This window comes from Sphaeramia orbicularis, chromosome 9 (assembly GCF_902148855.1).
Source record: "Sphaeramia orbicularis chromosome 9, fSphaOr1.1, whole genome shotgun sequence".
NCBI lineage: Eukaryota > Metazoa > Chordata > Actinopteri > Kurtiformes > Apogonidae > Sphaeramia > Sphaeramia orbicularis.
Genome location: NC_043965.1, coordinates 55348530 through 55375026, shown reverse-complemented (window position 1 = coordinate 55375026; position 26497 = coordinate 55348530). Strand labels below are relative to the sequence as shown.

Below are 26497 nucleotides of genomic sequence, written 5' to 3'. Positions count from 1 at the left end.
AGCTCTTTCAGGGGAGCTGAAGATCTCTCTCTTCAGTCACTTAACTCCTGTGTCCAAACAAAAACTAACAAACCAACCAATCAACTGCCACTAGGGTGGTCCAACAATCATGGTAAAAAAAATAAAGTTTCAGATAACCTCAATTAGAACCCTGCATTCGGTTTTGGCATTCAAAAGATGATTTAGGAAAAAAATTGGAAGAAAAAGGAGATGTTTAGAAGGTTGCACAAGTTGCTAGAAGTTTCCTGGAAATGGACTAATTGTTCATTTTCAGCACAGATGAGATGAGCTGTAAGAGAAGAGCAGTACTATCAAAACCAAGGTTTGAGTGATTCAGCTAGAAGTACAGGGGTTGGACAAAATAATGGAAACACCTTCTGTGATGCCACAATGTTAGGTGTTTCCATTATTTTGTCCAACCCCTGTATATGGATGAAGTATGACCGCCCACATCTGTGGTACTGGAGTGTAGAACTGGTTGTGGTCCATTCTGTGACTCCAGTGTGACACCAGAGCAGAAGCAGCTGATGGTTGACAACATGATGTTAAATGCAGGTTCTTTGGGTTCCACTAAAGCGTTGGGATGTCCTTAATCCATCAGATTGTGAAGGGAAGCAGATCAGGGCTTTTGTCCCCACCAGCACCATGCGTTTGTTTGAACCTTTGGATCTGCCACAAACATTCTGAACAGTTCCTCCAGTAGACTGGGCTGATGATGCAGACTTTCAGAAGGAGGAGGAAACTGGGCATTCCACTAAAGATGTCAATGATGTCACTGACAGAGGGGCGGAGCTTATTCCAGACTTCAACTGTAGCCGAACAACAAATGCAGATCACAAACAGTACTGGCAACAAATTGTCAAAGAACACAGGAACATTTTTGTCATTTCAATAAACCAACAGTGGTTGCTGGACTTTCTAAGTAGCATTTTTATGCGAGTTGCAGTTTGATTTTGAGAATAAAATTACAAATTATTCTAATCTGCTTTATTCATTTGGCTAGTTCTGTTATAGTCTATAGAGACATCTTCACGTGTCTTGTGCAACCTCTAAATATGAATTAATTTGCATAAAATTTGGACCGAAGTAATTTGGCCAGATATGGAACCAAATGCAGGGTTCTAATCCAGAGAATCTTAAAAAAAATTGTTTTGACCAGGTTAACTACGACATTAAAACATCAGAAACATACAATGACACAAGCAAACTAAGTGATCTAGGCAGCAGATGAAGGTAAAATTACAATTTTTTAAAGGAATCTTGTTGCTTCGAACACAGCTTTAGGGCTTTAGGGATTTTTCTTCTACTGTCCACATCAGGTCATAGCTTAGCTTACGTCCATGTTCCTGTATGTCTCTGCTACAAGTAAACAAACAATGGATAAATCCCTCCTACAGGCCCACTGCAGATAATATGAACTAATCCTTTGCATTACTCCTTTAGCCTCTTTTCCATTGCATTAACCGTTCCAGGATCTTTTATTTTAGCAGGAACTTTTTAAAAAACAAACCTTGGTGTGTTTCCACCAAAATTACCTGGGTAAAAACTTTTGTTTCACCCCAAATTTCCCTGAAGAAAGTTCCTGTTAGGGGTTGGGCTTTTTGGATTCCCCAGAGTTCTTGGGGAGGGGGGGGGGGCGCTTGTGTGCTGAAGAATCCTGATTGGTGGAACACACTTTCATGTTTGTTCACCCACGATAGCTGGTGTACAGCCGCAAACGTGTTTATTCCATTTCTTTTTGACACTTAATTTTTATTAGTTAAACATAAACAAAACAAAAAAAACAACATTTGGCAATAGATATTAGTTACAATTCAAAAGCAAAGGTAATAATGGCTACAGTTATGCAGCAGCAATCAAATTATATAATCAAATTTGAGCAGCCGTTCTCACAACACTCTCAGGACTATGTGACAAACCACACATTAATTGTTTTTAAAGAAACTAATCCATTTGTTCCACCTTCTCATGTAAAAATCAGCTTGCTGATCTACTATTTTTGTCCAGTCCTCTAGCACTGGTGACTCAAGTTGAAGCCATTTTTGAGTGATTGTTTTTTTTTTTTGTTGTTTTTGGGTTTTTTTTTGCTGCTGCACCAAAAATTTTTAGGAGGTATTTTTTCATTTATTGTCAAATTGCCAGGAAGATCTCTTAACAAAAGTGGAAGAGTGGGTTGTTGTAATTTAAACCCAAAATCTGTTCTATTTTTTTTTCCAACATCTTTCCAAAAAGCTGTAATTTTCATACAGGATTTCCATTTCTAAACCTTCACTTTGTTTGTGTTTTGATCATTTGGATAATGGAGCATAGGAAGACAAGGTCCATTTTTCAGGTACACTATTACAGCCTGGACCTGATCAAATGTATGTGGGTGACTTGAAACAGCCGAGCCTCATCTGAATACATTTTCTGGAACTTTGGTGTACAGAGGAAAGGCAAAGGCACGTATTAGCAGGACTTCCTTTACCCAGGTCCAAAGTCAAAGGGGCTTTAGTTGGATCCACTCTGTGCCTCTCCTCTCCAAGCACCACTCAGGCTTCCTCTGACTCTGTTCTTCCTCTTCATGTCACTCTGGAGTGTGTTTGAGTGTGTCGGACATACATTCAAGTACATGCTTCATACAGATTTCTTTGTTTAGCTTTCATGGTCAATTCCCTGAGTCATTCAGCAGACCTGTAACACTGTGTCTTATTGTAACTAGGGGTGTGTATTGACAAGAATATGGCGATTCGATATAAATAACAATATTAGGACCACGATATGATATATCACGATATATCACGATACTGTTAACAAGGCAATATTTTGTGTTTGTTTTGTGTCTTCTTCTAAGAGAATCTTTCCTGGAAAAATTTGATTTTATTACAAATATGCACAAATATTAAACTAATTTTTATTTGATCAGAACAGGATTTAATACTACATCAAAAAACATTCCTCTGTATAAACAAAATTTTGTTATAAATAATAATAAATAAATAAATAAAATTATGTTCACAGACATTACAGTTTAAGACCCTTCTCAAATGTTCATATTCTATTAGTTGTGAAAAGAATGCGTAGTTTACAGTCCCTGAATCATCCAACATCATAACATTATTTTTGTGCGATCCCAACAAGGGAACTAACATCTGCCTTTCAGACAGTAAAAAGGGCTTTTAGAATGATTGAAATAACAATTATTTAACAAAACAGTGTTATCAGTTTAAAAATGTAGAAATACAGAAAAATACTACATTTTTAGTATACAAACAACAGAGCAAAAAAACCCATGTGAATATAGAAATGAAAGAAACACAAAAAAACCATGAACCTCCGTCATATCTGCATTTGAATAAATACCTAAAAATATCGATACAGTACTTTTTAATATCGATACAGTATCATGAAATGAAATATCACGATATATTGCGGAACCAATATTTTCTTACACCCTAATTGTAACGTTCTTTAGTCATTTATTAGCCATCGCTTTAAAGTTAAAATAACGCTGATTTCATATCCTCATGCTTGCATGTGCAACTTCTTGATTGTGAAATTAGGAAGCTGCTTTCCCACAAGATGCTTTTTTTTTCTCTCCACTGAACGGACACAATGAAGCAGAGTCTAAAAAGGAGCCCAGACTATGAGTGAGACATGTGGCACTTGAGTCAAGGCCGGGGGAATAAAGCTACATGTGGTCGACACATTGCATCATCCCTTTTGCTATAATGCTATAATCGATTAAATCCAGCCAACGTATTAAACACGAGGGAAGTCCCTGCTTTCAGCCAAACTGTATGCACACAGAAGGAAAAACTGTGACCCAGAATCTCCACGTTATTCATTATGTCTGTGGTGGTTTAATGTGGTCTGGCCTTGAACTTATTAATCCTGTCTTGGAATCATGTTCATCTAAACCCTTTGCTTTAAATTTCTCCCCGTCTTTGTTCACATGACCGCACCCAGCAGAACATAGCGAGGTGAATCAGGTAATGACTCGCCTCATTCAACCTAATATCAGTTTTGTCTGCAGTCATAGAAGTCCACATATGTAATTAGTCTGTAGAGAAATACAGGTTTTTTCCTGCAGTAAAACTGAAGAAGTTCCAGGTTCTAAAATGTGTGCAAACCAAACCCCACGTCTTGTTAATGTAATATGAAGACTATTAAAACCTTCTAACCATAAATGTAATTTAAAAAAAAAAACAATAGAATGAAAATAATGAATGTTAACTTCACTCCAATGTGCAAATCAGTTTTCACGATCAACAGAATTTGAAACTTTATCATGCATTTTGTCCACAGTTCAGTCTCCAATAACTGTCATTTGGTCCCCAAAATGGAGTTTCAGGGATATAATGGTTTTACCCTGAACGCCGTCTGATCCGCCACCAGATCTCAGGTATCTCCTGCATGTTGTCTTCCACATGTGGGTTACTGAGGGCTTTTTTTGGCAGCATTGTAGTTTTCTTTTACTCTCAAAGTTGTTTGAAAAGTGAACGCAATCACCTAGCACTAGCATTAGCACGTAGCACACCAGACACCACAGTCCATGACAGACTGGGTGTTTTGGTGATAACTAGGATGGATTTGGTTGGATTTCTTCTCCTTGATAACCAACATAGTGGACCCCTAGTGGAAGAACCCTATGGATTTCAGCTTCTATCAGTATTATCAGTCATCCACATGGGGGCGCTGTAGTCGAACATCAGTTTTTTGGACATAAATCATCAATAATCGGCCAATTGAGATCAAATATGGTTCATGTTGATGTTCTTCCAAATGTCCATGTTCTGTCTACCATCCAGAGTTCATATGGGCTCATTTTCATTCACTAGGTGGAGTTTAGAGGTTAAATGGGTTTAGTGTTCTGACACTATCAGGTCCACGGAGCTCAAACTGAGTTCAGATCCATTGTCTAACAATTATCGTGGGTAGATTTATATATAGCAGAGGACTGGGGGATTTTGCTGTCGGCCCCTGTCAGCGTAAGCCTAATTTTTAGCTTCACTTTGTTTGTGTGGATTTGGTTATTACAAAATCCAACATATGCAAACAAAATGAGCACTAAATCGCAATATCAGAAAGTACCCATGTGTCATCATTTTGTTGCATGCTTTACCCCATTATCTTTGTCTAGTTAAATCTATAATGTTTTCTATATCTTATCACTTTTGTGCTGTTTTCAACTTGTTTTGTCTTCTACAAAGTTTGCGTCTCCCCTTACATCCACTTACACTTGTGTGTTCGATACGTCAGTGGATACAAGAGCCAGTCACATCATCGATGTGTACATTCATGTTGATAATGAAGTACTCCATTAGTAAAGTTACAGCTGATATTGGAGGGTACAAGTTGTAGCTCAATGGAAGGGGGGGTCACTTAAAATGTTTGTATTAAATCTCATCTTTTCATGGCAGGTGCTCATGACCTCATCAAGACAAAGTCCCGCCCACAGACACACTGGCTGTTCTGTTTTCATGATCAGTGGCCTTGACCAATGTCTCAGTGACAAGACTGTGTCATCTCCCTTATTTAAACATTTAGTGGAAAGTTTTGAGATGTTTCTCATCATTTGCAGGTTTAAACACTGTTTATTTAGCTATTTCTTTTTTGCCTCTGGAGGTTTGTTTGCAGGGACAGACGGATTCAAAAAGTGTTTTGGAACGAGTCAAACCAAGGCTGTTAAAAGAATGAGGACGTGCTCCATATGGCCCAGGCCATCTCTGAGGATGGTCTGAGGGATTAGATCTCACTTCCTCCTTGATACACCTTGGGTGTGTTCACACCTGCATCACAAAACGCCGCACATTGAGGCCAGCGGTATCCAGGTCTAACAAAGACAGCAGAATGTGGACTTGAACAGCAGGCACTGGAGGCACACACGTCTACATATCCATTTTTCTATGGTTTGCAGCCTCATGAGAAAGAAGAACAACAACAGCAGGCAAGGCTGAAGTCCAGCAGAGTAAATCTGTCTATGTTTATACTACATCTAAAGTGTCAAACGTTGTCTTCAGGCTAAATATTCAATTTTTTTCAGTCTGACCAAGTGTTCCAAGTGGAATCCAAACAGAAAAAACCCATAACGTGCCTGCTGCTTTAAAGTTCAGGGGCTTCATACACCAAGACTACCATGACTGAGGGATTTCAAAACTGAGTCACTGTTTTCTCCTCTGATCTTCAACACATATAGAATAAAATAAATGAGGTGAAATTAATTTCATCGTGTTTTTACGTTGTCAGATTTTGATTTTGTGGTGTGTGAAGTAGGTGTGTTTTTTTAAAATCAGTGTAAATTGGCTTTTCTTTTGGAGGACTCTTGACGTCTTTTCTAGATAGATGTGTCATACAACATCATTTCCATATTTTTGAATGACTGTGTAGATCTGAGCTGTCAGCGATAGATCTGGGATGACCACAGCAGCGGTGAAACCAGTGGAGAGGGTTAATGACTGTGGGTGTAACATGAGTCATGAGGCCTGGGGAGGTCGATTAAACAATGCATAAATGCTCTTCCAGGAATGGAGAAGTGCGAGTACATATTTGTGTGCTCAGCCAAGTGTGTAGCTGGCACCTGCAGAAGACCTGATGGTACATAGTTGAAGATGTGTTTTAATGATGTGACATTGATGCCAAACAATATAACAGTATGATCTCATGTCAAAGTCAGAATATGTTGAATGACACACAGGTGTTGAGGAATTCTTTAATTAAAACAAATGACCATGTGATGGTGCCTCATGGTATTTTCATGTCACTTCCTCGGTGCATGTTTCCAGCCCCTTCAGTCTCCTTGGTTTCTATCCAAGGCATTTCCACTGATGGTTGTCGTTGTTATGTCTTGTCATTATTACTATGCACCCACTATAGGGTGTGGGTATGTATCAGGAGTTCTGTTTTTCCATTCATCTGAGATTTTTGTGCAGTTGATTTCTTGAAGACTATTCACCCAATTCTTTTCAATTTTGATACACATATTCTGTGCAAATTAGTTGGGGGGGTGTTATAATGTATATACCAGGAATTCTGTCTGTCGTCATTCTGTCCATTCGTATAAGTAAGTGCTGCTTCTTTTTTTTTTCACTTGTTAATTTATTAACTTATTTTTTCCTCCCTTTATATAGATCCTGCACAATCTGCATTAAAATTAGAACAGATTTATTGTATTCTCAACTAGATAAGGAACTGAAATAAACAAGACAAATCCAACACATCACACAATAAACCGTAGCAAATAAAACGATTTAATAGAGTGAATTTGATCAGAGGAAGCTAATAAGTTCTATTTATTATGCATGTAAACCAAAAATGAACTATTTAAGTATTGAAAAAAGTCAGCAAAAATGCATTTCAAGTGTAGTTGTGAAGAACAGCAACATTCATCTGAAATGTGTTTGGTCAGTTTTAATGGCAAACAATACGGAATACAGGTCTGACATAAATAGCAGTGTGTACTTTAAAACTGAAAATGATGCAGCAGAAAGGACCACAAAATAAATAAAACATGACAAGTAATTCAAAGACTCTGCATTTCATTTTATGTGGGGGGAAAAAATAGTGCCATCAAAATGACAAGAAATACTTGCTGTGATTGGATAAGTGTCATTTCTAACCCAGTGGAGCTGACGGTGGGGCACTGTGGACAGAGCTGATACTGTTCTGTTGGTCCTGTCTGCTTCTGCCCAGTGTGAGGAAGAGGAGGAAAATCTGTGCCAGTCAGAAGGCCTCTGACGCCCTCATCCTCAGTTTGTTGTCATCATAGTGCTGGCACCTTGTGGTGTGAAAGAGAACAACAGCTTTCTTGCTGTTTTTGTAACTGTCCTTTTGGTGCATTCTTAATAATACTTCAGGCTGGTCACATCATTTCTCCTTTTGTTTTTCAGGCTGCCTTTGTTCCAGGCCAGTGCTTTCGCCTTCCTTGCACCAGCCAGAGCCATTCTGTCTCTGGACAAATGGAAGTGTAACGCCACAGGTGACAACCGCTCTGTCCTTCAGTCTTTCACTCACATCCAAACACATTGTCAGACTTTTCATTTGTGATGACTTAAAAGCTACTTTCAAAGCCCACTAAGAATAAAAAAATGGCTTTGTGTAATCTGTGATTGTATTTTCATATCTCCCCCTTTGACCAGATATCCCAATGATGAACAGTACAGAACTCCTCCACACAGAGCACATCTGGCACCCAAGGATACGAGAGGTAAGATGCAGAAAAACATGCAGACTGAGGATGCATTATGCCAAATGAAAAGGAAACTGACCTTTTAAGAACAAATACTTATGACATTTGTTCTGTTCAAGGGGGAGGATGCCAGACATGAAAGAGGCTTAGCTCAAAGTAAACAAGAGTAACTCAACTGTACAGGAAATAATCCATTGGTTACACATTGGGACACATTATGAGGCTGCAGAGGTGGTTCATCTGGGATCAGACCTGCTAACTTGGATTACTCTTTAGGCAGGTTTGCGTAAGCAGTTTGAGTAATTGTGTGTCTGTGACACATGAATGAGACCTAACTCAATCACACCAAATCAAATTATTGAACAGGACATGAAGGAGTTGAGGGCAGCAGCAAAGAGCAGGCGGTGGAAGGTAACAGATGAGAACACAAAGATGAATGAAGACACTAATGCCATTCTCCAGCTACCATTCCTCTTCACCCTTAACTTTGAAATATAATAATGTTGCATGATTTTTATTCTACTCATACGACTGACTCAAACACTACCTGGGAAAAAAGTCCCCATCTGGATTTAACAGAGCATATAGTTCACATCATTCCAGGTGAATTTCTGCAGTGATGAATATGTTCAGGTGACACTAGTCCTTTAAGCCTAACTGATGTTTCTTCGATAACCTCCACTTTGGTAGAAAGCATATAGATAGAGTGGTTCAGCAGCATGAGACACCATTTCACACATGGGCTGGACACCGCAGAGTCAACACCTGAATATTATAAATGTCATTTGTGTGCTTTGTTTCATGTTCAATAGTGTAACATTGAAAACATGCTCCAAGTTACTCTACAATCCGTGTGTTTACATGAGTAATCCCCTTTTAATTCTGGTTTAAATTCTTCCTGGACATGTAAACCCTTTATTTCATTTCGACTTTATTCCTTCCATTCTGCACATGCTCAGTGTCTTGTCCTGTCACCGTGATGCACACATTCTACGCTGGCGGCAGAATATTCAGTGCAGTCTAGTCTTCCCAAAGCGTTCCAGTGGGCTATTCTGATGGATCTACCAGCCTGGAAAACCCTGAAGGAACAGTTCAACACTTGTTTTTTGATTCATTCATTTGTCATGAACTAATGAGTTCCACAAGTGGGACAAACAGTTTGAACTGCAGCCCTTCTGTTAGCTTAGCTTAGCCTAGCTGAGCATAATGGCTTCATTCCTCTGGTCAGACGTAGCCAGGCTTTTAGAGGTGATTTGTAGTATTTTAGGAGTGATTTTGGTAAATTCAGTTCTCCCTAATCATTCCTTTAGTCCGCTGGGGTCAATATGATCACAAACTGAGGCTCAGATCATGGTCATGTGACTTACTGCAGGAAGAAAATCTGGGCAAATAAAAACTAATGCAAAGCTAAAACGCTAAAGCAAAGCTAATTTAGCGCATGCATCCCTTCCAACAAAAAGATTTTCCAACTTCCGTCAACACAACAGTCCACAGATTGTATGAGTGCAGTAAGTCGCAGATCTGAAGAAATAATTAGAGAGAATCGGATTTGACAAAATTACTGACAAAAGACGACAAATCACCTTTAAAAAAACTGGCTACGTGTGACCATGGAAATGCAGTGACTATGCTAAGCTGAGCTAACAGAAGGGCTAAGCTAAGCTAACAGAAGGGCTAAGCTGAGCTAACAGAAGGGCTAAGCTAAGCTAACAGAAGGACTGCCAGAACAAGGCAACGTGAGCACTGCAGCACAAACCCTTCTGCTCACTGATCTACCTCATTAATACCTCATGGAAACCTTTATTTGGGTTTAACATTTCCATGGAAACAGAAGAGAAAATACTTAAGTTCCGAATTAATTTCTTCTGGAAAAATAAATCGGATTTAAAAAACATCATGTAACCATACCCAGTGTCAGCAACATGGTGCCTCTGTGGATGACAGTGTTTTTGACTGACCATGGCTGTGCATCATAGTCTGGATCTTTAATAGGAAACGTTGCCTTCTCCGTGGCTCTTCATCAGTGTCCTCCAATTTTTTTTCATCAAATGTTTATTGAGGTCCATGACATTGTAAAGCCCTTAGAGGTCAATATGTACTTATATATTCGATATATTGGGCTGAAGAAGTCAAATTTTGTCCAGCAGAGGGGTCTTCATCAGACATGCTTGCCTGTGTGGGTTTCACTGTGAGAGTTGTCTAAAAACCTGTCATATTACATGATCAACTGAATAATAAGTGTCATCGAGCACAGCCTAGAACAAAGTAACGTGGCAGAATCAGCGTAATCATCACATGTCCATAACTTACAGGGGCTCCACTAATGCCCCAGCAGGCTGTCGGTTTGATTGACAGCACAACCACAAGCTGTCAATCAAAGCAGAGCGGGACGGTGTGAGCGTGGATGGACTGGACTGGTTGGATCTGACCCTGGTATCTAATCCACTCCTCTGTGGTCTGATGCGTAAATACTTTTCTGTGTGCTGTGGGTTTTGTCAGATCCAAGGCGCTATCATCGTGTCGTCTTTGGTGGAGGTGTGCATCGGAGCGCTGGGTCTGCCGGGGATCCTGCTCAAGTACATCGGCCCCCTGACCATCACCCCCACCGTGGCCCTCATCGGCCTGTCAGGTTTCCAGGCAGCAGGAGAGAGGGCGGGGAAGCACTGGGGCATCGCCATGCTGTAAGTGGAGACGTCACCAAGCACAGCAGAGTCCATTCAGTTACACTTTAAGGGCATTTTTAAGAATCTTTTAAGGGTTTTTTTTTTTGTTCTGACTTTGTTTCTCATTTACATCCTCACCTGTGTGTGTGTGTGTGTGTGTGTGTTGTTGGGGGGGGGGGGGGGGGGGGGGGGGTGTTAATTAATAATGCAATAATACCAGGAATTCCATCCAGTTTCTTGAAGACTATTCACCAGATTCTGCAGATAAAGTGCGATCAGATTGAAACTTAAGACTTGGGCAGAATAATGTCGGCCTTGGTTTAGTTGAACATCCCAAAAGGACAGTAGTTTAGCTGAATCTAGTTTACAATTATCTTACATTTTTTTATATTACTAATTCAATATTAATACGTGGGTACTAGGGCTGTGTATTGGCAAGAATCTGGCGATACGATACAAATCACAATACTAGGATCGTGATCCGGTACATATATCACGATATATCATGATACTGTTAAAAAGGCTTTTTTGTTTGTTTGTTTCTTTTTTGTTAAATGATTATTTCCTCGAAGAATTGAGTTGCACCAGAAATATGCACAAATACTAAACACATTTTTATTTGATCCCAACAGGATCTAATGTTCTATCACCAAATGTTCCTGTGTTCAAACTCAAATTCTGTTTTACAGACATTACAGTTTCAGATCCTGTTCAAATGTTCAGATTCTGTTAGTTCACAACTAACATCAGAACATTATTTTTGTACGATACCAACAAAGGAACTAACATTATTTAATAAAAGAGTGTTAAATAATGATAAATAAAAGAAAAAACAAAAATGAACCTCCACAATATCTGCATTTGAATAAATACTTTAAAATATCGATACAGTACTTTTTAATATCGATACAGTATTGTGAAATGAAATATCATGATATATTGCAGAACCGATATTTTCTTACAGTGTATCTGTGAGCAGGTGGGGCAAAGTGTTGTGTGACAGGGTAGGGGTATTGGTAAGCTCCACCTACTTTTTCATTTGTTTTAGTTAACTTTGAAGATGCTTTTAATGTAGGATCACTAGTTTAGTTCAGCTCAGTTATGTTCCTTGTAGTTTTAGTCTTTTATTTAATAAAATGGAGTATTTTTTTAGGCACAATATTGAAATAGTTCAGAAAACGCAGAATGTGTAATAAATCATCAGTTATTTACCCAAAAAAGTTCAAATCCACTCAAGTACAAGGCTTAATGTATGAACTGAAGAAAGAAAGTAGACATTTTTGCTAGAATTGTTTTTTTGTAAATGCATATCACTGCCTGACGTTTTTATGTAAAGCCTTATATTGATTTTTATTCCACTCAATAATATATTTTCACCTTCTTTTTCAGTTCCTTAGTTTTCTTTCATTACCATGTGGTTACCGTGTCATTATTGTATTTCTTCACCTAAATTACACTTGCATCGTAATGATCACAGCTCAGATTTTGTGGAAGTTTCATCTTTATTCCCTTAACCCAGAAGTCAGCAACCCTGGTCCTAGAGAGCCACTATCCTGCATGTTTTAGATGTTTTCCTCTTCCAACACACCTGATGGTCATTATCAGGTTTCTGCTGAGCTTGATGATAGGCTGATCATTTGAATCAGCTGTGTTGGAAGAGGGATACATCTAAAACATGCAGGATAGTGGAGGATCTCTAGGACCAGGGTTGCTGACCCCTGCCTTAACCCATACAGTTAACATTCTCACAGCTCAAGAATGAGACGGCTGCTGGGGAGGCATTTGATAAAAAATAAAAAAGGTAGTGCTTAAACCTAGGTGCCTGGAGAGCACCTCTGTGTTGACAAAGACGATAAAGATCCAAGGGACAGGTGAATGGAAACGCTGGGATGTTGAGGTGGTGTGACATCAGTTCCTGCTGTGTCATTGCTGTTTACCCAGCAGCAGCCGGAGGGTACATCTGTGTGTCCGTCTCCACAGGGACGGAGGAGATGTGCTCGTAATTGGCTCTGATTTGCTCTTTCACAGGCAGTTAAGATAATTGATTGGCTCTGAAGCCTCTGGGGTGTGAGTCAGACCTGGAGAGAAGAGCAAATGGAACAGGGTCACCCAGGTTGAACTATGAAACATCACAGATAATACAGCCACTTGTCTTTTGTCTGCAGGACTATCTTTTTGGTGCTGCTCTTTTCCCAGTACGCCAGAAACGTTCACTTCCCTCTGCCGATCTACAAAGCCAAGAAAGGCTGGACCTCCTATAGACTGCAGGTCTTCAAAATGTTCCCTGTAAGTACAGAAAAGTTCAGAGCCCTGATTGAAATCCACCTTTTATGTTCTTCTGATCTCTGTCTTATTTAAGGGTCCTCCTGTTTATTTCCATCACCCTGTGAGTCACAGTTATTCAACACAGCTCAGGTCATTCCCTCTGACAGAGAACTGCGTGTCACTGTACATTGAGCAAACCAGTCTTCTACTGCCCCCTGCTGGAGACATAATTAACCACCAGCCATTCATGGCTGTGCTTTTAATAAAGCCACCCATTAGTCTTATTTAGAGCCGCCTGTCTTCTCAAAAGGTTTTCCATTACTGCCCTGCTTTTAATTTTGTTAATTTTTACTGTCAGATGGTACAATGGACTTGATTTGTAGCTGCCAGGATGTCAAAGCTTTGGAAACCAGCTCTAGTGATGACCGAATGAGGCTTTGTTGGAGCTTCGACACTTTTTTTACTAAACCTGGTTCATTGCTTGCGGCTCCAATGACACAGTGCTGGAGGAGGACATCTAGTGGTCATTAAAATGAAGTGCAACCGAGACGTATTGAAAAGTCCAACTTGTTTCCATTCTGCAGCAGACCTATTTAATGCACAACACATCCCAGTGGTTCATGGATTGTTTTGGATTTGATTGTCCATGCACATTCCTGTTGGACTACAGGGTGGGGAAGCAAAATTTACAATATTTTGAGGCAGGGATTGAAAGACAGTGTATGACCAATTAGTTTATTGAAAGTCATGAGAATTGATTTGCCACAAGAAAATTTACATAATAGAGAATGTTTTTATTCTATGTGTCCTCCTTCTTTCTCAATAACTGCCTTCACACGCTTCCTGAAACTTGCACAAGTGTTCCTCAAATATTGGGGTGACAACTTCTCCCATTCTTCTTTAATAGTATCTTCCAGACTTTCTCGTAATAGTTTTGCTCATAGTCATTCTCTTCTTTCCATTATAAACAGTCTTTATGGACACTCCAACTCTTTTTGAAATCTCCTTTGGTGTGACGAGTGCATTCAGCAAATCACACACTCTTTGACGTTTGCTTTCCTGATTACTCATATGGGCAAAAGTTTCTGAAAAGGTATGGATAATAGTGTTAGGTATGATTATGACATCAATATATGTTTGGTTTCAAAACAATTGACGTAGTGCCTGCTGAGAAAAAACAACTAAATGTTCATTGTAAATTTTGCTTCCCCACCCTGTACACTAGATGATTGTATGTTTGTAGTGGACACAATAGTAATAGTACTAGTAATAATGACAATAATTATTGAAAACCATGATCCTAATTAGGAATATCTGTATGTGACCCTAAATAGATCTTCACTTGTTGTGGTATGGGACATTTAAATGTAGCTGCTACATTCAATGAGATGTGCTCCACAAATACAGACTGATGTCATTTCACATGGGGTTGGTGCAAATACAGATTAGATTATGGATTTGGGCAAAGTATGTTTGAAGGTTCATTGGTAAATGGGTTCATGGGTGTGTTTCCAAGTGATTTCAGGTGATTCGAAGCACTCAGCTGCTTCATACGTCACTCAAGTGTGTCGAATGTCACAAGTCACGTGACCAAACCACACCTGGGCACTGTGCTTCCATACATCTGCTTTATGAGCTACGGCGCATGCACCGGAGCTTCGCCTGTCAGCAGCCCATCACTAACCAGCTCCACTTCTCTGCCGTTTGAGGTCAAGATGCAGCTGTATAGTCCAAAAAACAATATCTTTTGTTGTCACTTAACACAACTGCTTCAGCTTGACTTCTGTAGAAAATATAACGAGTTCAAGCAAAGATGTGAAAGAGAATTCGAAAAGACACCAGTGTAGTTAGGAGTTCCATTGCACTTTCACCAGCTGTGGTGAAACTCATGTGTTCCAGAGACACCACACTTAAAGTCCATAGATACTTCATTCCTGGTGCTTTTACGTGGCTTTTTCACACAGTCTCTAAACACGAACAATATTGTTTAATGTAGGACTTTATCACCAATGGTCAAATTGAAGTAAACTGTACAGTAACAGCCTGTCCACTTGTATGCTACACTTTAACTCAGCTGTGGATGATGGTCTTTGCTCAAGTTCTTCTTATGGTTTATTCCTTGGTCATCATGACCATTTTTTGAATAAGTTGCTGCCACAAAGAACTTAGACATGTTCTCCTCTCCTTTGATAAAGAATGGTCCAAAACACCCCCTGCTGCAGGAAACATATCAGGGCTGTCAAACTCATATTAGTTCAGGGACCACATTCAGTCCAATATGATCTCAAATGGGCTATAGTAAAATACATAATAAGGAAAATAATAACATAGCAGTGTTTAAATAATTATCTAAATTTTTGTCTTTGTTTTAGTGTGAAAAAGTAAAATTACATTGTGAAAATATGGATCAGCTGAACAACCATGTACAACCTGAAATTTCTTAAGAAAAATGAGTGAAATTTGAACAATATTTGTCTCAGTTCATTATTAACACAACTTACAGATCACAGTGGATCTACAAATACACAAATCATTGTCAAAATTGCAGTTAACTTTTAAAACATTTCAGGTTGCTCATATTTCTTCAGGTTCTTCACATTTTATTGTGAAAGGATCATTTGTAAATGGCAATATTAACTTTTCTTTTTTCACATTAAACCAAGAGCCAAATCTGGACGTTATTTCTAGGTTATTATGCTATTATTTCACTTGACAGATCACACTGGTGTGTATATGAGCCCTGAACTAAAACCAGCCTCCACTGTGAATATCTTCAGTATCATTTTTGCACTGAAGGGCCGGACCGGGTGCTTTGGTGGGCCAGTTTTGGCCCGTGGCCCATATGATTGACACCCCTGCATTAAAGCTTCTTTTGTTATAAGAATTTGATGACCATCTCTTATCACAGCTGACATGTTATTTCTCGTCATTTCACTTTGTCAGGAACCTGCTTAAACCAAAAAACCTGCTATTCAAGCATATCCACTAAGGTCTGTGATCTTGTGTTTGAACCCAGATCATCATGGCCATCCTAGTTTCATGGCTGCTGTGCTTCATCTTTACTGTGACTGATGTTTTTCCACCTGAGAAGGACAAGTACGGTTTCTACGCTCGCACTGACGCACGTCAAGGAATCCTGACAGCTGCACCGTGGTTCAAGATCCCCTATCCCTGTAAGTGTTCACACATGAGGAGTGAAAGGAAACTGTCTAAACTAAAGGAGATTCTACACATACATTTTCTACTGTCACCCTGTAGTTCAGTGGGGCGTTCCTACGGTAACAGCAGCAGGAGTGATTGGCATGATGAGCGCAGTGGTGGCCAGCATCATTGAGTCCATAGGGGATTACTACGCCTGTGCCCGCCTGTCATGTGCTCCTCCTCCTCCTATCCACGCCATAAACAGGTAACTCACATCCGAGTTCACATTCATGTTGACGCTCTGCTTCTAATTCTAATGTCAGTCTTTCCATCAAAGACTATTCACCTGATTCCATTCAAATCTGACACATTTTCTTTACCACTAAGAGTAGTAGTTAGAGTACTGCGCAGATTAATGACTCAATTTCAATTTTTTAAAGAAAAAAATTCTGAATTTTGGAAAATTTTAACTCAGAAAATTTGTCCGACTGATTTCTGGAAGAGTATTCATCCAATTCATCAGACGAAGCACGACCAGATTGAAATTTAAGACTTGGGCAGAATAGTGTTTATCGTGGTTTGACTGAACTACCCAAAAAGGACTGTAATTAGTTGCGACAGCGCCCCCTTGAAAGTGGAAATACATCACGCCAATGGGACCACGTCCAACGTAAAGTTTGTTGTAGAGCAATGAAAATTGGTACACAAATTCATTGTCAGGAGACAAACAAAAATATTATTATGGCCACGCCCCTAAACAAACCGTAAATCAGCCATGTTGGATTGAAAATTCCAAGATGCTGAATGTTTTCAATGACATCGTAGTTTAACGATCTCCTCCTTTGGCGTTTGGCGGAATGAGCTCAAAATCGGCGTACAGTATCTAGAGAAGCGGGGCATCAAAAGTTAGCCAAATTTTTGGAATCAGCTTCACCATTTTTGTGCAACGAGGTTGCAATATTTGCAAATTATTTTCAGAAATTTACCTTTACAAAAAGTGCATCAGTTCGGACATACAAACACCGATGTGGCTCAAATATGACTTGGTGATACATCTCCCAGGCCTCCACAATGGAAGAAGTTGAATTTTGGCTCCATGGCGCCCCCTACAGATTTACTTATACAAAAATTAGTTCTGTTCGGACATACAAACAAGGATTTGCCTCAAATTTGAATCTGTTGTCAGCCTCCTCGGCCTACATCAATTTTTCAGAAGACATTAAAATTTGGTGCTAGGGCGCCACCTGCTGAATGATGGACATACTTGTACTGGACGTGCCTGTGGTGAGGGCCTTTCAATGCCGCTTGCAGCTTTAGTGTTTGATTTAAAATTCTAAATAAATCCCTGACTAGGCAGAATATCAGTGAGCAGGAGGGGCAGAGTGTTGTGCAGGGGTATTAGTAAGCAGTATTCACTTGTTTTTCTCAATTTTGTGTCTGACTTGAGTGGTTGATGATTCATAGCATGGGCTGTTTACTGTCTTGAAGTTACTGTAATGTGTATTTCCTGTGTGTCTGCAGGGGGATCTTTGTAGAAGGTATTTCCTGTGTACTGGATGGACTTTTCGGGACAGGAAATGGCTCCACCTCGTCCAGTCCAAATATAGGTGTTTTAGGAATCACAAAGGTAAAACACTACAGCTCTACTTCTTCAACTTGTTTGGCCTTTTTTGTTTTATACGTACCCACACACTTAAACACAACAACTATATGAAGAGTGGGTTCTTAATCATCATCATGGTTTAAAAGATTGGCCATTAAAAGTGGTATTTCAAGCAGTAACACTAGGGTTGGTTCAGTTTCCAGTGTTGCTTTGGTCCAAGGTTATTATCGTTAACGAAAACTAACGAAATGACGAAAACCAGAATTCAAAAAAACATTTTCGTTAACTGAAATAAATAAAAACTATAATTATAAGAAAAAATGATAACTAACTGAAACTGTATTGTGTGTTTACAAATCTAACTAAAACGTATGAAATTTATGGATAAAATTCCCTTTGTTTTCATTTTTGTCAATGTTGGATTGATATGAAATTGATTTATTTTTATTTTATTTTGCTCGAGCAATTTTAGCTGGCGGCACCATACGGCACTTAATGGTCCGTCACTTCTGGCCACTTGTCATTTAGTCGTCTTCTGGTCCCCACTCTACCTGTAAACATGCAGACTAAAGTTGGGAGAAAGCAGCAGAGTCCTGTCTGGGATTTATTTGAATACGACGACAGAGAAGAAGAGAAAAGATATGAAGAAACGAAAACTAATAAAAACTAGCAAACCTGCTCTAAAAACTAATTAAAACTGAGTTAGAGAAAAAAAAGTGAAAACTAAGTAAAACTAAACTATAATGAAAAATCCAAAACTATTAGAACCTTGCTTTGGTCTGGTGTGGAATTTTAAAGTGGTTTAACTTGTTCAATCCAACTAAATGAACATTTGTCATAATGATAGGTTGTGTCATTAAAAACGGGTCTTACATCACTAGCCTGTGCTGACGGCATCGAGTCACTACATCCAACTTGTTTTGTCTCTGTGTCTGGTGAACTGTAAGTAGTTTAGTGAAGCCGTCACTAGAAAGAATCACATTTCAGCGGAAGGAGGGAGGGAGGGGACCACAGAGCACATAAGTGTTTGTTTACCAGAAGGGTCATAGGCTTTTTAGGGTGACATGAAAGGAGACATGAGAGTAAAAGTGCCCCAGTATGGCAAGGTGGCCAGTCTGAAGTTGATGAAAGAAAAGAACCGAGAAACCTAGATGACATAAATGATGAGCATGTAAAAAAACACTTATGCCACGTTTCCACTGTGTGGAACCAGCTCGGCTCGGCTCGGCTCGACTCGGTATTCCTGGAGACTGTTTCCATTACAGGATACTACCGACTTTACAGTACCTGGTTGTCATAGCGATGCAGCGCGTTACTTCCATGTCGTCTGTTCAGAGAGTTGCTGAAAACTCGCTCACTGCCTGTTGTCTTGTCTGAATTTTTACATCAGCCACCAAAGACTGAATCTCCTGGACCGACCATGGTGTAGTTTTGGCCTGTTATCATGTGGATTAATGTACCCACAGATTTACTGTCCACAAACGCATCTGTTTTTTGTAAAACGGCGGGTCACAGAGAAAACGACCAGTCAGTGGTCTGCAGTGTTTACACGTCACGTTTTAGTATCTGGTCCCCGGTCCTGGAACCTCAGCGGAGGTGATACCAAAAAGTAGTACCAGGTGCCAGATTCCAGGTCCTTTTTCGTAATGGAAACGCAAAAAGGTTGAGTCAAGTCGAGCCGATACCACACAGTGGAAACGGGGCATTAGCCAGCCCTGTCTCAGCCACTATAAAGATGGTGCTGCTTCAACTGTCTCATTAATTAGTCTGTATTGGTGGTTTTAAAACCAGCTTAGAGATGTAATACTGTCACAAAGCGGACTGGAGTGGCCATACTGTCAGTCATGGGCTTTGATAGTCTGATCTCTTCTCTTCTGATGAGCGAAAGTGTAAAACCTAGTGTCCAAATAAAGGGTATGGGTCCAGTCCTGTGTTCCACTTCAGATCCAAGTGTCCATCCACTGCATGCTCGACGCTGCTCATCAGTAAAACAGGTTTTGTCACCACCTTAAGTGCGATAAAATACTCAGTACAAATACAGCTTAGGATGAAGTGGTCATTCTTTTTGTATCCTATTAGAGCTCATACACATCATCTGATTGGTCCTCTAGGTGGGCAGTAGACGTGTGATCCAGTACGGAGCTGCTATGATGCTGCTGCTGGGGCTTGTGGGTAAATTCAGCGCCCTGTTTGCCTCACTCCCCGACCCGGTCCTTGGAGCTCTCTTCTGCACCTTGTTTGGGATGATAACAGCGGTGGGCCTGTCCAACCTGCAGTTTGTTGACCTCAACTCCTCCAGAAACCTCTTTGTCCTTGGATTCTCCATTTTCTTTGGCCTGATGCTGCCAAGCTACCTCAAACAGAACCCACTGGTCACTGGTGAGTGGAGAGGACCACACTTTCGGCCCGATTTACTAAAGGTTTTCTCGTGTAAAAACGGGCGCAAACTTGACTGTGCACTCAAAAACACATTGAAGTTGATCTACTAACAGGACGCACCCAGGGTTGTGTCTCAGATGGGTAAAATAACTCGCACAACCCATTTAGCGTGTTTGTCTTGATGAATATGAAATATGGGCGTTTCTGCCAGAACACGCAAAAATTATTTTCAGGAGTAGATGCAAATATTTATTTAGCGCTGAATGTGACTGGCCAAACCTGAAACTGGTTGCGGGGGCTGATTTTGCGTCTATATCTGGTCTTAAAGCTCTACCGTATGATGTGGCAGTTTTACGCTTTTCTTTTGTCATCTTCAAATGCTCCTAATAAGCATGTGTCAAACTAAAATGTAAAATAAACCCACCAGGTGTTGAAACTCAAACATGTTTAATTCTCATATATTGCTCATATTTCTGATCAAATTCTGACCAATCATTTTATTCGGTCGAATGAAGTAATTGGCCGAACCTGGCTGAGCCTCCTGTCAATCATCCATTATTGCCATCTCGCCATCCGATATGGGTACGTCTGAATCTGACGCTTCACCCATGCTGCTCCCCGAGGACGCACGTTCACAGTGTACACGCCCATCAGCTGAGTGATCCTGACCCAGCACTGCACAGACCACACCCTGAAATACAGACCACACCCTGAAATACAGACAACACCCTGAAATACAGACCACACCCTGAAATACAGACAACACCCTGAAATACAGACAACACCCTGAAATACAGACCACACCCTTAAATACAGGCCACACCCTTAAATACAGACCACACCCTGAAATACAGACAACACCCTTAAATACAGACTACACCCTTCAATACAGACAACACCCTGAAATACAGACCACACCCTTAAATACAGACCACACCTTGAAATACAGACTACACCCTTAAATACAGATCAGACCCTTAAATACAGACTGCACCCTTAAATACAGACCGCACCCTTAAATACAGACCAGACCCTTACATATAGACTGCACCCTTAAATACAGACCGCACCCTTAAATACAGACCAGACCCTTAAATACAGACCAGACCTTTAAATACAGACCGCACCCTTAAATACAGACCAGACCCTTAAATACAGACCACACTTTTAAATACAGACCACACACTTAAATACAGACAACACCCTTAAATACAGACCACACCCTTAAATACAGACCACACCCTTCAATTCAGGGTCTACTGATGAAACAGGAGCCGCGGCAGGTGGATGATGTATCTGATTACTGAGAGAGGGGTCCACGGACACGCTGAAGCAGACCAGAGCTCCGCCTCCACTTCCACATCAGATGAGAGGAGGAGGAGCATCAGAGCTCAGGCACAAGGAAGTGGGCAGGGCTTTGGAGGGAGGCGGGTTGTTCATGTTCGAACTTTTACTAAGTGCTATGTGAAATACCACATCAGTAGGTAGAGATTTAAAGGCAGGTTTGAACTGGAACAGCTTCACCATAAACTGGCTGAGGAGGCGGGGCTTAGGCCCAGCCAAAGGAAACACCCAGAACCAATCTGTTCTGATCACATCAACATTTATGGAATGACAGAAGAAAAAATAATACAGACATATGTCCTACCCACAATGCCATTGGAGAACTTGTAGATGAGCGATCATCAATACCTTCTCTGACTAAACTCCTCCTGTGGTACATTTCCTTCGTCTGGATCATTCCAGTCCCTGTTCCCATTAGTGCTGGTGTATCCCAGAGCAGTTTTTACAGTGGACTGTCTCCATGACGACAACCAGTAGCACACGCAAAATCCTCATTTAAATCGGGCGGTCTCCAACACTTTGACCTGGTGTCATTTGAGCAGCTAATCCAACCTGATCACCCATGACACTCAAATCAATAGCACGCAATTTTTAGCATGAGCAAGCAAATTTGTGCCCGTTATTTGTGATCTTAGTAAATCAGGCCCTATGTGTCCACACTGATCAGTGGTCCTTTCAGTATGTTATGCAAATTAATTAATACTCCTAAGAGCACGGGTGTCAAACTCATTTCAGTTTAGGGGCCACATGCAGCCCCATATGACCTCAAGTGGGCCAGACTGGTAAAATAATAGAAAAAGAGTCTCTAAATATTGACAATTCCAAATTTTTCTCTTTCTTTTAGTGCAAAAAAGTTAAAATGTCTACATTTACAAACATTTCTTTCACAAAAAATGATGAATAACCTGAACAACCTGAAATTTCTTGAGAAAAATAAGTGCATTTTTAACAATCGTATGTTTCAACTACATGTGCTTTACAGATGAAAGCAGACCTACAAATGCACAAAACATGTAGTAACAGGCCAAATATGGTTAAAATGTAACAGTTTGGATTTTGGAGTTGTCATTATTCAGAAGTTATTCTGCTGGTCTGACCCACTCGTGATCAAATGAGTGTGAACACCCTTGACCGTTAATGTTTTCAGTGTAAATTGTGCACTTTTCTAATTCATCCCATGGGTCCACTTGGAATGTGTGGCAGGCTGGTTTTGGCCCATGGGCCGTACGTTTGACACCCCTGACCTAGAGGATTCTGGATAACTTGTTCTGAAATAGAAGAGATGAAAGCATTACCAAATTAATTAAGCACTTAATTTTATATTTACAACAACAAACTTCTGTCTTTTGTTTAAATACTATTTATTAAAAAGGACCTTTCCCTCCTTTTTTCCTTCAGGCATAGTTGAGATCGACCAAGTGCTGAATGTGCTCCTCACGACTGCCATGTTCGTTGGAGGCTCTGTTGCTTTTATTTTGGACAATACTATCCCTGGTAAGACTTGGAATCATCTCCTAGTCCAGATTTGTTCCACCAGCCCTTTGATGTAGAGCTGTACTTCATCTGCTTTGTTTGGCGTGGCTGTATTTCTTTAACTGATTTGCTGCACTAAACCAAGGGTGCAGTGTTTGTGCCTTTTGAAAAGTAGCTCTGAGGGAGAAGTTTTTTAGTGGAGTATTTGCATGGATATTAAAATGTGGATATTAAAATGATGAAAACTCAAAGCTAATTTTTTCATCTAAAGAGAGACTAAGAGACCTTTTGGGCTGGTGTGGACATGTCTGTGTCTTTGTGTCGTCTTGTATTTAACTGCACAACACAAAATACTTGTTCACCTTGAGTCTGACCAGACCATAAACTTACTGCTGATATTAATCCTCTGGTATCCCGTCCACTAAGGCCCTTACTAAGCACCAAGTGGGCCTTTTTGGCACACTTGTGGAATAATGTCAAAAAAACTTCATACAGTTTGTTTTTAATTCTTTTACACTTTTTTCTATTTCATCAACTTGAGCCGTCACATTTTTTAACTCTTTAAATGCCGTGTTGTATTGTAAACAAACCATTTTTTTTTTAATGCAAAAAACAAATTTTTTAAAAAAATTTTCAATATACTACATAAAATTGGATCACATATTTGATTTTTTCATCCTGGCATATGGCAATGATTAACTTCAACACTAGTTAATTTGCATTATTATTTTTGGCGCTAGGTCAAATGTTCAAAAACACTAGCATCTGTCACCAAGTGTGCATAAAATGCACACCTATAACTCAAACTATTACATATTTTATATTGATTTATTTTTCTGCTCTAATTGGATTTTATTTTTGTGAATCAAGGTCAGCCCTAATCATACAGATCAAATGGAAGAAATAGTGCGTTTTAGGCACACTTGGCAGACAGCTGCTAATCTGATCATTTTCTTTTGTTTACAATGTGCACATTTTAGTTGGTGGACAGAATTTTAAAGATCATGCAAAAATGAACAACTTTTGAATTCTAATCTTATTTAAATTGTGAAAAATAATATGAAGTTTTTTTAAAACGAAGTGCAAAGTGTGCCTAAAAGGCGCACCTGGATACTGGAGGGTTAAATATGAAGCTGTTGACGATAACAACACTGGTCTGCAATTTTTTTGGAAATGATCTGCCTCAGAGATTAAATGTGCTAAATCTGACATACTGTAATAAGATGAACTGGAAAACAGATGAGCAAAGCGCTGGTTTGCTGTTGTTTTCAATGCACATGATGAAGTGTTATTTCATATAAATATTGGTCTCTGTCCATTTATCCAATAGATGTACAAGTGTTCCACAGATAGAACCTGTAAAGTGAATGCGTTGTCATGTGCACACAGTGTTTAGAAGCAGCTCTGACACTAATACTCTTATTGAGTCGAACCCATTCTCTCATTAATTCACAGAATATGGATCTGTATCTTGGAAACTAACACCAACCAGCATTTTAGATTAATTTCCTTTTATTAGTGACTCAGACTTGGTGAAGTTTTACTACTTTTATTCTGAAGCCATTTTACTTGTAGATCAGTGTAATAATAAGTTGGAAACGGTAGTCACAGTTTTCCTTTGTGTCCATCAGAATAATGTGAATGGCCTTTGTTCCTTAGGCACCCCTGAAGAGCGAGGCATCAGGAGGTTGAAGCGCGGCTCGGGCCTCAGCGCAGCGGAACTAGAGGGAATGCGATCTTATGACCTGCCATTTGCGATGGACTTCATTCGCAGATACCCCATTTTCAAGTACATCCCCATTAGCCCCACATTTATGGGCTACCAGTGGGGGCAGCTGCAGGACGCCTGCAGGAGCAGACTGGGACACAGGGACGGTGGGGTGAAGGGAGGAGGAATGGGAGGGGAGGGGGGCACAGCTGCAGGTGAGAGCCGGGTATAGCTAAAGGATGAAAGCGGAAACATGTTCAATCTGGCTAAATTTGGGGGACAAGAGATGGTACACTAAGACAAAAGGATGGGAGGGTGGAGGACTGGAAAAGGTGCAGGATTTGGGATGCACCAGCCCCTGTCAAGATTATTTTTTCTTTAGCTTGTGAGTCTTCTCCCACTTCCCACTATGCTATGTTGAGCATGCTTTAGCAAGTCGCAGCATGCTGTAAAATGTCACCGTTCAGAGGTTCGTCAGTGTGTGTGCATGTGTGTACTGTATGCAGAAACAGTCTGTGCATTCATCTACTGCACAGTCAGCCTGACAGGTGGATGTCAAACAGTTGCACGTTTGATTCCTACAGTCATGATCACGGCAAATTGGTTCTGCCCGTTCTGCTCAAACCTCCTCTGCTAAAAGCACTAGATTAGATTATGTCAATTGAAGATTATGCAAAATTTGGTATGATTCATTGCCTTTAGCTTCTTTATGCAACCACATTAGAGCTGCACACATGCACACAGCCTCGGCCCTAAAAGAGTTCGAGCCCTGAAAAGCCTGTGGGGGGGGGGGTTACATACACTGATGGAAGCGCTTTTGTCAGGTGCCCTTAGACACGCACAGTGATTGTGATTTGTTTTTGCACTATCTGCCTCCTGAGTTTCAGAATGTCACTTCACTGTTCACTCCCACATTCTCTTTAGATGCTCCTTTTTCAGCTCATCTCTTTCAAAACAAACTCACCTTGTTCTCAGCTCACTGACGGATCGTTTGCATTTCTTTTTCGGTATTAGCTGTCGTTTTACTAACCAGAGAGAAAAAGCTTCACTTTTCCTTAACACATCATGGTGTCATTTGGTTCTTAAAGCTACAGTAGGCAGAATCCTCAGTTCATCCCAGAGGGAAAACTATTCAAACTTGCAGCTCTCTCCTGTCTGTCTTCAGCACAGACTGAACATAAAGTTGGATGATGTGACAGCATTTCATGCCACCGTATTGGTGTCATTGGTTGTCACAGCTCTTAAACACCCAGTTTTATGCCCCTCCTCTCTGAAAAGAGCACAGATTTGCCAAACAGTTGTGTAATAGTTCAGATAATGGTCATTATTGCAGTCGTGGCAGTCAGTAACTGGTCATCGAAACCGATAAACTTTAGTAGGAAAAATGAAAACCTCAGTGTCAAATTCTTCATTAACTCATTAAGTGTCCTTAAACTGTCAAATGAACTTTAAAATAAAAAAACAAAACTACAGTTCAGTAATATTTCAACAGTTTTTACTGCCAGCTTAAAGATAAGTATGAGTAGAAAATTGAAGCTCTTTTCTTCTTTAATCATTGGATGTTGACCATCACGGTGGTGAGCAGACAGAGCAGCTGCTGCTTCACAAACACACTTATGTATTTTTAAATTCCGGTTGCTGGGTTTTTTTCCATTAATTTTATTGGATATTGGTTAAAAGAAGTATCAGATGTTCTAAAGTGTCTTGGACTCGTCTGTAAACAAAGCCAGGCTGAGGTCTCATACGTCTTTTCC

At 40.1% G+C, this 26497-nt stretch overlaps 1 protein-coding gene across 6 annotated transcripts in view; it reads left to right on the top strand.

The window, feature by feature from the left end:
• slc23a2 (solute carrier family 23 member 2) overlaps positions 1-26191 on the top strand; it is a 71108-nt gene extending 44917 nt beyond the window's left edge. For 5 of the 6 annotated variants that reach the window (XM_030143275.1, XM_030143273.1, XM_030143276.1 and 2 more), the window contains 10 exons: positions 7869-7957; positions 8118-8185; positions 10667-10848; positions 12996-13116; positions 16112-16268; positions 16354-16501; positions 17758-17863; positions 19951-20218; positions 22961-23056; positions 24695-26191. In XM_030143275.1, coding sequence (XP_029999135.1) covers positions 7869-7957; positions 8118-8185; positions 10667-10848; positions 12996-13116; positions 16112-16268; positions 16354-16501; positions 17758-17863; positions 19951-20218; positions 22961-23056; positions 24695-24975 — 1516 coding nt within the window. In that variant the 3' untranslated portion in view covers positions 24976-26191. The remainder of the gene's footprint in view (positions 1-7868; positions 7958-8117; positions 8186-10666; positions 10849-12995; positions 13117-16111; positions 16269-16353; positions 16502-17757; positions 17864-19950; positions 20219-22960; positions 23057-24694) is intronic. The other variant, XR_003936256.1, reaches the window with a different exon arrangement.
• Positions 26192-26497: the final 306 nt, after the last annotated feature.